Source organism: Mastacembelus armatus, chromosome 3 (assembly GCF_900324485.2).
Source record: "Mastacembelus armatus chromosome 3, fMasArm1.2, whole genome shotgun sequence".
NCBI classification, from domain to species: Eukaryota; Metazoa; Chordata; class Actinopteri; order Synbranchiformes; family Mastacembelidae; genus Mastacembelus; species Mastacembelus armatus.
This window is the reverse complement of record NC_046635.1, coordinates 3,315,422-3,328,394: the sequence shown is the minus strand read 5'-3', so window position 1 is coordinate 3,328,394 and position 12,973 is coordinate 3,315,422. Positions and strand designations below refer to the sequence as shown.

The 12,973-nt window shown below is 42.0% G+C and overlaps 1 protein-coding gene across 7 annotated transcripts in view; it reads left to right on the top strand.

The window, feature by feature from the left end:
- The first annotated feature begins 2,381 nt into the window (after window positions 1-2,381).
- The window catches only part of neo1a (neogenin 1a), a 135,687-nt gene continuing 125,095 nt past the window's right edge, over window positions 2,382-12,973 (top strand). For all 7 annotated transcript variants that reach the window (XM_026320099.1, XM_026320098.1, XM_026320097.1 and 4 more), the window contains exon 1: window positions 2,382-2,969. In XM_026320099.1, coding sequence (XP_026175884.1) covers window positions 2,879-2,969 — 91 coding nt within the window. In that variant the 5' untranslated portion in view covers window positions 2,382-2,878. The remainder of the gene's footprint in view (window positions 2,970-12,973) is intronic.

Here is a 12,973-nt window from a genome sequence, read left to right as displayed (position 1 = left end):
AATGTCAGATTTTATACCTTTGTTTAATACTGGAAACATGGTGATATTTACTTTATTTCCCCCTTCATCCCCTGTCCTATAACCATACACACCAGCCCTGGGATTAATTTAAGTGACCTGATCTAAAATTTAAGGGACTTAATCCTATCTTTTGATTTCCAGCCACCACGTGACATCTTCTGTTGAGCTCAAGTTACAGATGTTGGCCTTGGAGTCTGGCTTTGTGTGAAAAGACTTTGCCCATTTCTATGTATATACTAGTATGAAGACAGCTGCAATAGGCATGGCTGTATCACAGCAGGTCTACTGAATGAAAATATCATCTATTCACTGCTATTGAATTCACCACTACAATGGCCTCATCACATGAAATATGACATGCAGCCCAGTGAGGTCGCTTTGAGGACCATGGACACTCAATTGCAGTGAAGGGTAAATCCACTTAATCTACTCAGATTGGACAAATGTGCTATCAGAGAATCAGAATCAGAGAAAGGTGAGTATGTGGGCGATATGATAATACGTCTGTAGGAAACCATGTAAACACAAATAAAATCAAGTAATGTTTGAATGAAATGTGTTGTCACCCACTAAACCACACTGTCCACGGAGCTTCCATTTTTTTCTCCAGGCATCCAGGTATCAACTATTCAAATTGAGAAAATTTAGACTATCTGATTAATTGATTAGTAGATAGACTAAAAAATAAGCTGGTAATCATTTTGGTAATTGATTAATTGTTAGTGAACTGGTTCCAACACCATGAATACTCTAAATAAAACTCTATGTATCTTCAGGAAAATATGATGATTAAAAGTAGAATTACTTCCCTTGATACTGTTAAACTACATTATGACATTAGATCATTACTCATACATTAATGTAAACACAGTATATGTTGTATTTTCAAATGTTTCACTTTGGACTACAAGTCACAGTTTCACTGTGGATTCATCTGCTTGCAGGTTTGTACACAATCTGAAAACTATGATAGTGAGTAAAGCTGTCAGACGTAGTAGAGGTAAAAGTACAATATGTAGTAAAATATAGTGAAATGGAGGTATAAAGTGGCATGAAAGGAACTACTCAAGTAAAGTATTGTGTGTTGTGTAAATGTACTTGCAGTTCAGCAGTGATGTCTAAAGTTTGGGAGCTGAGACATAAACAGTTTAAGTGATGAGTCAAACACCAAAATAGTAAGTGAGCTAACAAAAGCCAAAAAGGGCTGCAGAGTTAGTCCTAATGCTGCTGTTTGACTCATTCCCTGCCTGACAAGCCTCCAGTGTCAGTCACTGGGGACGGAATCCACAAAAGTCACTGTTTGCAAAACTACATTTCAAAATCATTTGGAAACGAATATGAGTCTGCAGCAGTCTGTGCTAATGCAATCACATCCTCCAGTTTTGTGTTTTGTGTGTTTCTCTGGAAAGTGGTTCAATGTTAAACTGTGGCTGAGAAATGAAAACACACACGAGCAATTTCATACTGTACCTTTAGAAGAAACACACTTGATTAATTTAACTGCTGAGGCCTCATATTGAAGTTTGGAATGATTTTTTTCAGTGAGTTAATATTAGATTGTTATTAGTCCCATATGGAGTGGCATGGGGCTTAGTAGTTAGCACTGTTGCCTCACAACAAGAAGGTTTCTGGTTTGAAACCCATCAGGGGCCTTCCTGTGTGGAGTCTGCATGTTCTCCCTGTGCTTGTGTGGGTTTTCTCCAGGTACTCTGGTTTCCTCCCACAGTCCAAAAACATGTATGTCAGGTTGATTGGTGACTCTAAATTGCCCATAGGAGTGAGTGTGAGTGTGAGAGGTTGTTTGTCTCTATGTGGCCCTGTGATGGACTGGGGACCTGTCCAGGGTGGACCCCTGCCTTTCACCCAAAGAGAGCTGGGATAGGCTCCAGCAGATCCCTGGGACCCTGGTTAAGGAATAATGGCTGGATAGTCCCATATAAGGTCTTGTAGGAACATTACTGCAGAACTGTACAATGTGTAGGTGTCTGTACTTCATTCATACTTTGACTTCAAACATCAAACATTTGTTTTTCTAACTTTAGGTACTAGTCTAGTCACTTTTTGTTATAGTTAGGCCTACTAGTTTTAGTTTGACTAGTTTAGTTACTTTTTGAAATCAGATATATTAAACAAAATACAACAAAAAAAGTTTATTTATACAGCACCTTTCGAGACAAATGTCACGTGTGATTCGCATGAGGACAAAACAGACAATAAACAGAGTAAACAGACAGTAAAGGTGAGGTCTTGGCTTTGGACTGAGATCCCACACCATATTTTGGTTCTAGCCTGAACGCGCAGGCAGCCAGGATCCAAACTTCCGTGTGACTCCACATCCTGTTTTCCGGGGAGCCGGTGAAGATCCAGCCCTTCAACACGCTGCTCTCTTACGTCCCGACCGTGAGCAGCGAGCTGTCCGCGGCGGAGATTTCTCCTTTTGCTCGGATCTTATCTTTTCTACAACTGAGCTCATTCCAGTCTTTTACGCGCTTGACACTTATCGGAGCGGTGAAGTGGGCCAGGTGCTGCTCAGTCGTCCGCAAACCTTTTTGTCCTTGCGCTGCGCCCCTGTGGCCATGGATTGATTTCAGTGTTTTTTCTCCGACCTCTGCCTCGACCAAGTTGAGAAAACAGTCTGTAACCTGCGGCTCTGTCCTTCCAGCTACATGTTTCATCCGGCCAGTTTTAAAACTACCTGGCTCCGGATGTTTCTACACATTTTGGGACTTTGAACTTTTTTTGTCCTCTGTGCATTTTTACAGGACGTGTCCGAGGATTTGAAGGATTTCTTTCTTTTATTTTTCAACACGGTTCTCCGGGGTTCCTGAAGCCTGCAAAGATTTCTTTGTGAAAAGTGATGGCCGAGCGGGGAGCTCTGTCGCTCCTCTCTCTCCTCTGTCTCACCTTTCTCCACACGGAGACCGCCGCGGCAAAGCATGTCGACAAAGGTAAGACACTGCATGTTGTTGTGCTGCAGGCTGTGTCTGCGTCTTTACGCGTCGAGCCAGGAAACTTAGCCACACTGTATCACGAGTTGGAAAACAGAGAGAAACGCTGTTGCCTCTGAGGGAGCACGCATGGACACATGTAGGGAGCTACATCTGTAGGTCAGCCTCTCTGTGAAGCATTTGGACAACTTTTAGAGTAGTGGCCGCTTCTTTACAGGCAGAGTTTAATCTCAGAGCAGCCCCGTTTGGAAGCAGCAGAGCAACACGCGTTTCCTCCCCGTCCTTTTGTCTGCGGAGACGCTGTTAGACGCTCGTAGGTTTGTCTTCCTAAACCTTCGCAGGCTGTGGTTGCTCCGCAAACATCTCCCCTTTCTGCTGTGCGCCACTGGCTTTGGAAAGCTAAATAAAGCTTCCACCCTCCGTCTATCTGCGCTTGGACCGTGGCTGTGGAAATACAGAGGATAGAAGTAACTTGAATGTGCAAAGAGTCATTACTGTTAAGTGTCAGGTAATAAGCTGGAGTCATCAGTCCAGCAGACATCTCATTACCTGGGCGTCAATACATGTTTAGTTGATGGATAAACAGAAGCCAATTCATTTGCTTCTGCTAATTGTTTCGGAGTGAGGCCACTGCACTGCAGTCTGCACTTCACTTTGCAGCTTATTCCAACTGCTTGGTGTGTTGTGAGAAATTGTCCCTGATATTACGTTGGATAAGGTCAATTCTTGATATTACATGTGATGATCAGAGTCTGTGTTTCAGCGTAACCCAGTACAACCTGTGCCACGGGTATCTGATGTAAATTGGAGAACCATGAGAAAATCTGCTCTTCTAGTGATCATTGGACTGCACAGCTCCAGTCCTTATCACACACCCCATCATGACAACCATATCTTTATCATGTAGGCTTTTAAACACTATCAAACACAGCAGCACATGGTCTGGAGTCTTGTGCAACATGGTCTCTTGATATGCAAAACAGTTGTCTGTCAAAAAAAAGAAAGCAAAAAAAGCCCATGTGGCTTAGAAAGCTTGTGCTTTATTTAGGTGAGTAGAGAGAATCAGTGTCCAAAGAGGAGAAGACAGGCGTTGGACTGACAGGCCTCTGGTAGCTGTTGGGCTCTCTTGCGTGTGGAGCCTGATGAAAGACCCTCTCCTGCATGAAAAGCGCTCTGCAGTGTTGGAAGGGGAGGGAGAGAGAGAGAGAGAGACAGGGGAGAAAAAGCCCCTCCTTGGCTTTGCTGGAGATCAGTACAAAAGAGAGAGAGAGAGAGAGAGAGGGGGTAGGGTGAAACAGGCCGACTGTCTGGAAAGTAATAAAACCAGGAGATTAAGGGGAGCAGGGAGTTCCTCTGGGAGCTTTGATTGATTCCAGAGAATTGGACTGGGACCCACACGCAGAGAGTCTCAAATTACTAATTGTGGGGTCCCCTTCTCTGAAAATATCTGTTTATTCAAAACACATTTCTTTGAGTTACTGGCTGTGGCTTGAACTTATCTTTATCAAAGTTTGCAGCCCTGGCTTAAAGAGTTTCCGTCTGCCTCAGTCTGGGGGCACACTTAATAGATAGTCTCTCTTCTTTTTTAAACTTTACCTGTAAAAGTTTAGCCAGAGTGCCGTCATTTTTATCACTTCCTTCTCTGTGGCCCTCACAAGTTGCGAAAACTTTAAAGAATGTCTCAAAAGTTTGGCTTTTGTAAACAAGTCTCTGTTAGAGGAGTGTAAAATCCATTTAGGCCCTATCTTATCTCTGTAATCCTGCTGGGGGGAATTGTGTGCTGATAGTCTCCCAGTGGACAATGCAAATAACTTGCTGAAATGTGTAAACATTTGGCAACCCCTCTCCTCCTTCAGACCAGTCTCATGGGTTTCATCCTCACAGACCACCTCAGATGCAACATTGCTCGGGCTTTATAAGCAGCTGTCATTTTCTTTGGCACATTTTAGGTCCCCTCTGTGGACTCTGCTGCTACAAACCATAATTTACCACCTTTTTGGGAAAAACCCTGGTGGTCCCACATTTCATTTCATGGGGAAAAGGAAGTAGGAGGCTTTAAAACTTGATCTTTATTCATGGTGAATTTGAAGAATAATTCAGTCATCGCCCTCCTGTCACAGTGTAATCTGTATGCAAAGTGTGGTAAAAGGTTTCTGTTCTGGACAGTTGCACAAAGGAATTTTACAACTCCATCTTCAGCTGAGGGTAGCTGAATCCTTTCCACATGTCCACATTGTTTTGTGATTGGTTGAGAGGGGGCGTCACGACGAGTCACCTGATCTCTGACGTGTAGAGTTTGCTGTTTACTGATCATTTATTTATGGGCTCCAGTCGCTCATGAAGTCCTAATGACCTCCATCCACTGAGAGGCAGATAATTGCACACTCTGCCAAGTCTTTGATGCATCTGCTTCACTAATGAAACCGCCCCTATGAGGAGATGCTACTGATACGGGATCACCACTGATGTGGGAGCTTGGTTTGTTGCAGCTCAGTGTTCTGCTGTAAGAGATGATGGGGTGGGGTCAGCACTTTTACACCCCAGTTGTTTTGTTTCTGTTTGTTATGAATCCCACAGACTGACAGAAATTATTGAAATAATTTGTACTAATTGCCACAGCAATTTATCACATGTAATTGGCAGGGGCAAAGGGGGATCAATATCCCCTGAATGGATGGTGTGACATCTGCTGTTGCGTCTTTTTGGTGGTTGTAGGTCCATGTAATCGCCTGATTTCAGCTTGTGTCTCTCAGCTACAACTGCTGACTTTTATTTCATCTGACACGGATGTTGTGTTTTATAATTTCCTCGTGCTTTGTTGTTATTGAAATTGTTGCCCACTGCGTAGGCTGAACTGTACGATTTGCTGTTGAACTATAGTAAAGTCTCCATCGAGTGTGTCATGGAAATAATGCACTCTTTTGAAATCCACATGGTTTTATCTGTTGCCATATCAAAGGTTTATGCGTCAGATGTTAGTCTGCAGGTTTGAAGCTGCTTGAATTCTCTCGTCTATATGTTTTAACCCTGTGTTGTTCCTTGTGTTTGATGGCTAGTCAGCAGCATGCTCATTAAGGTGGTTCGTCCAGCTGGCGTTGTTAGCTCACTGTGGATTCGAGGCATAGACTGAGCTGACTTGTTGGTTGCTCGTGGTAGTGAAGGGGGGCTGTTTCCAGTGGAGAGAAGCCAAGCTTGAATCATGGTCTAAATCCCAGAGGGGATCATGGACAAGTCCGTGGCCTCTCATAAAGGTGGAATTGCCTCTGTCGGAGCTGCTTCTAGTGGAATGGTGCAGAGAAACATGAATGAAAGCTGCTGTTCCTGTCTCTCCACTGCAGCCTGTAGCCTCACGGCCTCACTGCTCCTCTGGTTCTTGCACACGTTCAGATACCTAGAAAGAATTTGAGCAGTGTGAACTTTCCAACACATTGTTAGACTTTTTTTTTTCTATTGGATTTGCTTGTTTTCCTGGGTTGATTATTTTGTTTTTGTTTTTTAATTGTAAGCCAGCCTGCTGTTTTGATTTGATTCAGTTTTAATTTTACATGTTTGAAAAACTATACATACATGGAAATGTGTGTTTTTGGACTAAACATCTAAGCAGCTTTGTATTTGAAGCAGCAGAAACCCAATGCACAATAGACGATGTACACTCCCTTCAACATTAGTAAACAATGGGCACTCGAGCGCAGTAAACCTTTGTGCTGGGTCCACCTGCTGCTTCCCCTTATCATACAGTGCTGCGATGCATTTTATTCACTGAACTGCTGTAGAATTCTTATTGTGCAGCATCAGTACCATTTGTGCAAATCCAACATGTTTCTGTGTAAATGAAACAGCTTAAAGCTTCATTTATCGACTGCGACCTGGTGGTCTTACGCACTAATGAAAATAGCTGCTAATACTATATAACACTTGCCTCAAGCTCGCTGCTCCCACAGCTAATTATACTTTGACTGGCGTTTTCCCCTCTGTATCACCATTGTCAGTGAGTATCGAGGGTTGTTGTACCTGTTGTACAGCTGGACACAAGTGCTGCATGCTTTGCACGCTGCCGTTGTTTCATCGCAAATGAGTTCATTGTTTTTGCAGAACATAAAATACTTCCAGACGTTTGCTAACTGGTGCATTTAACACAATTGGCTCTGACATGTTTGTACCTTGTGGCACCTTGTGGATGCTGGGAGGGAAGGGCGTGTGATGTTTGAGCATATTTTTGGAAAATTTGCTGAACATACAGAACATGTGTCTCCCTCTTTAAATTCACAATGATAACTGTGATTACTAAACATACGATATGGGCATTTTTCTTAAAAAGAAAATTTTCTGCGTGATTATTTATATCACGGTGGATGAGTGGTTAGCACTGTTGCCTCACAGCAAGAAGGTTCCTGGTTTGAAACCCATCAGGGGCCTTCCTGTGTGGAGTCTGCATGTTCTCCCTGTGCTTGTGTGGGTTTTCTCCAGGTACTCTGGTTTCCTCCCACAGTCCAAAAACATGTATGTCAGGTTGATTGGTGACTCTAAATTGCCCATAGGAGTGAGTGTGAGTGTGTGAGGTTGTTTGTCTCTATGTGGCCCTGTGATGGACTGGGGACCTGTCCAGGGTGGACCCCTGCCTTTCACCCAAAGAGAGCTGGGATAGGCTCCAGCAGATCCCTGGGACCCTGGTTAGGACTAAGGGGGTATAGATAATGGATGGATGAAAAATGGCCAGTATTTCTCAAATTGTACCAGGGATATGTACGTTTATGAGCATAACTGTACATGGTGGTTAATCGTTGCACTTCAGTAACCCCTACAAAAATGATGCTTTATGGATTTGTGAGATTGAGCTCAGCAGATAACAGTATTTCATTAATAAATTCCTTTGTGGTCAGTTTTCTTTTATTCTGAAAGTGTTGTAGAAGCGAAGAATAAAAGTGTTAGTACGAGGGTTTCCTGGGAGAAACCCTTTCATTTAATGTGGTACAGAAGGGGTTTAGGTGTTGTCCCGACCGTCAGCTCTCTGTGCTTTGAGAGCAGGCCTATTCCATGTTTTGATTGGTCAGTTGACAAACAGCAGCTCACATCAAGTGTGCTCCTCTTAAAAGCAGAACTTCTCTCATATTCAGCGGTGTTCCTGCTGTGCCTAAAAAGATGTCAGACGCAGCAATCCGGCTGCTGTCTGTCGTCTTTGTGTCTGCTGCTCCTTTCATGTCAAAACAAAGAAAGCTCAAAAAAAAGTTGGAGTTTTAAAAAAGGTGATAGTGTCTAGAGGCTGTAAAGCTTTCCGTTTCACCCTGTGTGATGACTCCTTTGAGACTATGGTATCCAGAGCAACATTACATCAGTAGTAATTTTTATCTCTCGCTGGAGATGTTGCTGGAAACATTAGCCTCGCTGTTTCCCACTTTTCCTTTACTTTTCCTTTTGAAAACGGAGCTTGTGCTCGCTAGGCTTCGCGATGCTCAGGCCTCATAACGTCTTTCAGAGCAGGGTCTTTTCAGTTTCCTTAGTGATGACACATATAGCAGCAATATGAGCAAAGCATGCAAAGAAGACATTGAAATTATGGCTGCATGTCAAATGAGAGTCTAGAGTGTGTTCTCTGTCATTATGCTCCTTTTTGGCTGTAAGGTGGTTTGGTCTGGAGACATAAACTGGTCACCTCCTTCTCCTCAGGCTTTGCTGCAGTCTTGTAGTTACACATGCTCAAATGCAATGCACAGAGCCCTGGTCTTGTAATTAGGTTGTTTTAAATGCTGTAAAAATTCATTAAATAATTAAATGTCTATTGGGACATTCCTGTTTATTCTTATTTTGGACTTGTAGCAGATTTTCTATCAGTGTAGAAACAGTCTGTATGTTCTGGACATCATTTAAATTAAACTATGAAAAGAACCAACATGCTGAAGACGTTCGGTGAGAAGCTTGATTAAAATCCCTTCTGGTCTGTACAATATTGCAGTGGAATGTCTACGCTGTTGAGGCTTTAGATCTAACTGAAGGAAATAACGGAGGTTGTTAGGACAAACATCATTTGCTACTTGATGCATAACTGGCCAAATATTCTGTTAAGTGCACATTGTATAAACAGTAAGTTTATACTTACTTGCAGCATGACATGTTCTGTGATATTAATGCTCTGCTAGACTGCAGTCACAGTTGATGTTTTTCAGAATAGCATGGCACTGTCTAGATATTAACTGCATGCACAGGCTTCCATGTTTCTGTGTTATAATTGCAGCATGACAGCGGCAATCGGCAGCATGTATTCTCCTTAGGTTTAGACAGTGCACTGTATTGTCGATTGGCCAAAACCTCGAAGGAACGGACTTCCAGAGGAATCTTTACACGAGCTCGGCAGGACAGTCAGGGCTGAAATTTTCTTCAAATTTTTGTTATTCTGGTTCTATGCGAGCTCCTGTCATGGTGTCTCCTGTTGGCAGCAGCAGCTGCATAGGCTTATGACACATGCAAGCTGTGCTTGTCAGACGAGCCTGGTCTAATGAGTGCAAGGATCTGTTATTCATAGAACTGTTTTTAGAACCCTGGGGAACATATTACACACAGGTCCTATTAAAATAAGATGTTTGAAATATTTTTAAATGTTTGTAGTTTGATCAGAATTTTAACAGCTAAGAATCTTAAATAGCAAAATTAGGAGTGGTCACTAAGTGGTTAAAGAATAAAGATGGTTTTACTTCTTTACTCTTACCATTATCACTGACAAATGAAAAGTCTAAAACCATGAATGAAAAGCTGGAGTTGTTGAGGTCTGAGTGTTTCTAACCAAAATTGTTGTGAGAAAAAACGATGTGGGTTGTCTTGTGGGATGTTCCAATATTGACATAAGCATGAAGGATGGTCAAAAGGCATCTTTGAGAAAATTTGATAATCATTACTTTTCAGCAGGAAGCAAAAGTAGTGATGATCTATAATAACTTTTAAAGTGAGCAAGAGCAACTTAGAATGGTGGATATAGCATAGATTTTATTCAGAGAACATGAGCTACGCAAGGCAGAAATGAAAATGTTATGTAATTAGTACAATTCATATTTAATGTAATGGTGAGGTGGTGGGTTTCTGCCAGCAGTCGTGATTGTAAATTAAGAGAGATGAATATTCTTCTTGAAAGACTGATTAATAACCTTCATTTGGTTACACTGTATCTGCTGGAGTTCCAACATCCTGCAGCTCTCAGACAGGAATTTATTCTCTGCTGTCTTTTTGGAGGACGTCCAGGGTGTGATGAATTAACCTGAAAGTCTTCTCAATGGTGTAGTTCATGGTGTAGTGCTTCAAAGAGAATACAGGCAAGCAAGAATCAATGCAGCTATTCCAGTGTAATGATTTTTATTCATCATGGTTGTCCAATCTGGTCAGTGCAATTTGAATGTTGCTAGTCTTTACACAGAATTTTTTTTTTTTTTTATGCATCCTGATACTGTCTGGACTGTAGAAATCCAGGATCAAATCAAGGCCAATCAGTTTAAATTCCCAAATTAACTTTATAACCTCAAAGATCATCATCTTTATTGTGGCCGTCATATGACTGGTTCTAGGTTTACCAGTATGTGTTTGCGAGAGCGAGCCTACATACACAGTCTTAAAGTATCAATCACCCGAGTTCACATTGAGCCTCACAGCCTCCATTCAGTCAAAGCAACTTTTCATGTGCTCAGAGGGTGTGGGAGCAGTCACAGAGAGAGGATTGTGAGCTCGGCTCAGAAGAGCTGCCGGTCATCATCTTGTGCCCGGCCTGTGGCTCTTGGCAGCTTTAGATGTAGTGGGATGTGTGTGTATGTTTGGGTGGGTGTTTGTAGAGGCACATGCCACCCATCTGGGGTTGAACAGCTGTTTATCAACATGGTTCAGAAAGGTTTCCAGCTTGAACTTGCTCACAAAAAATAAAATAAATGTGTTCACCGAATTTCACGGTGAAGATTAGATAATTTCTGTAGAGCAACATGCAACTTTGATGTCACTGATTCACTGTTAAATGCCGATCACCTGTTTTGATATACAAGAGGAGTGAAAGCCATATATTATTGGCACACTCTTTGTACTATATCAATACTATTGGGAAAGATTTGCAGTTATGCATTATAAAGAAGTTGGTAGCTGCATGATTTGGGTTTGTCAAAGATGGCTGATTTCTGAAAATGCAGAGATAAATATTTTTATAAGATTTGCATTAATTGAAACCTGAAGTATCCAACTGGAAAATATTCCCTTTATATGATGAGCCATGATGAGATGTTTCTTTTCATATTGTGATTAAGGCATCAGCTTTCTTTTCTTTGCACACATGACCCAATTAAAAACCAATGCTCACCTTTATCTAAGATTTCTAATTATGTGTCTGTTCAGTGGTTAATGAACTGTTTCTGATTGGATGAATAGTCAAAGAACGGTTCTTTTTGAAGTTTCTGCATTTTTCTCATAGTTTTCTTTGTCTGTTCTTACAAGTCAGAAACTGGTGTGTCTGGTTTCTGTAGTGGCAATCCACATAACCCACCATATGTACAGAAGTGTAGTAGGCAGAGTGTGTTTAGGTTTCAGCAAGAAGAAGGTAAGATTTTTTTTTTTGTTATGCACAGTACTTTTCCACGGTACTGCCTCAGCATGCAGCACAGAGCAGTGTCCTAGATTGTTGACTTACAGACATTGTGTTTAAACAATTTAGGGTTTAGAGTTAAGACCGGTGGAGGCCCTGTCCCAGTCATGGATCTACTGTACCACTGTATGTCCCAGTTCTTCTTGGCGCTCCTAAGTTCAACCTCCCAGGCTTTATTTTTATTTTACCTGCTGCTATGGTGACCCCTGAAAAATTCTCCTGGTATTAACCAATGTTTCTGCTGCTAAACCCAAGCTGAAATGATTCTTTGAGAAGTTGAGCATTAAACAGAGGCTCCTTTGTGCTGCTGGGAGCTCCCCTTTGGCTTTGGGCTCCACTGGCTGCAGTGACTTCTCACCGTGTTATTGCAGCCAGTTCCACCTCAGCTCTGAGCTCATCTGAAGCTGACGGAGGCCAGTAGTAGCAGCGTAGATGGTGAAATTACTGCTTTAAGCCTTTTTAATACACTGGCATGATGTAATGGAACTGGCCATCTCTTGTAATTCTGCTTTTTGGCCCTTCACAGTCGAATATGAGGGTCCCTCAGCAGAACTTGTTTTCTCTCTTTTTATATAAATGCTGCACAGCTACAACACAAAATAAACTTAAGCTTGGCCAGTGAAAATGCTAATTCTACCTCTTTGATTACAGTGCAACTGCAATGAATACAGTTTACTATTGATGAAAAAAGTCATGCTTTAAACGAGGAACAGGAGCTTGTGGATGGGTCTTTCGGGTACACCAAGACCTGAGGTCTTAAAATTGTTTTAAGCTGAATTATCTTTGAAGTGTTTCTGATTTTTGCGAGAACCACATTTCCCATATAGCCATGTACCTTGACAGTGGTGATTATAGTAATAAAATGATGATGCACTTCCTTTCTTCAGCCATGTATGACCTTTTGCTAATTGTGGATTGTAGTGGGTGACCTTTTGGAAAGGCAATAACCTCTGCTAGTGCCTCTTTAATGCCGTCTGATAAATAGCTTTGGGTGTGATGTGAAACTTCAGATTCTGAGCTTAGATTACTGGCAGGTTTACACAATACAGGGGACGATTGCACAACTTTCACATTGTTACACTATGACTCAATGCATTTCACTTGTGTGCTCAGATGATGACGGGGTGACAACAAGGTCAAGAATAATTTTGTTCACGTTGTTTGCCAGAATTACTTTGTGATACAGCAGAGTTGCAGTTACTGTTTCATGCAAAACCCAAGAGCAGCATCTGGGATGATACAGCCTCTTGAACTTTGTCTAAAAGCAGACACAAAGAGCCGTAAGCTCTACTTTCTTAGAGATGAGGATTTTCATCCGGCTTGAAGTGTAGAGAACGGACAGTGATAGAAGGCAGCTGTGTCAGTTCCCTCTGATTCCTTGTCTCTTGTCCCTTAAACTTTG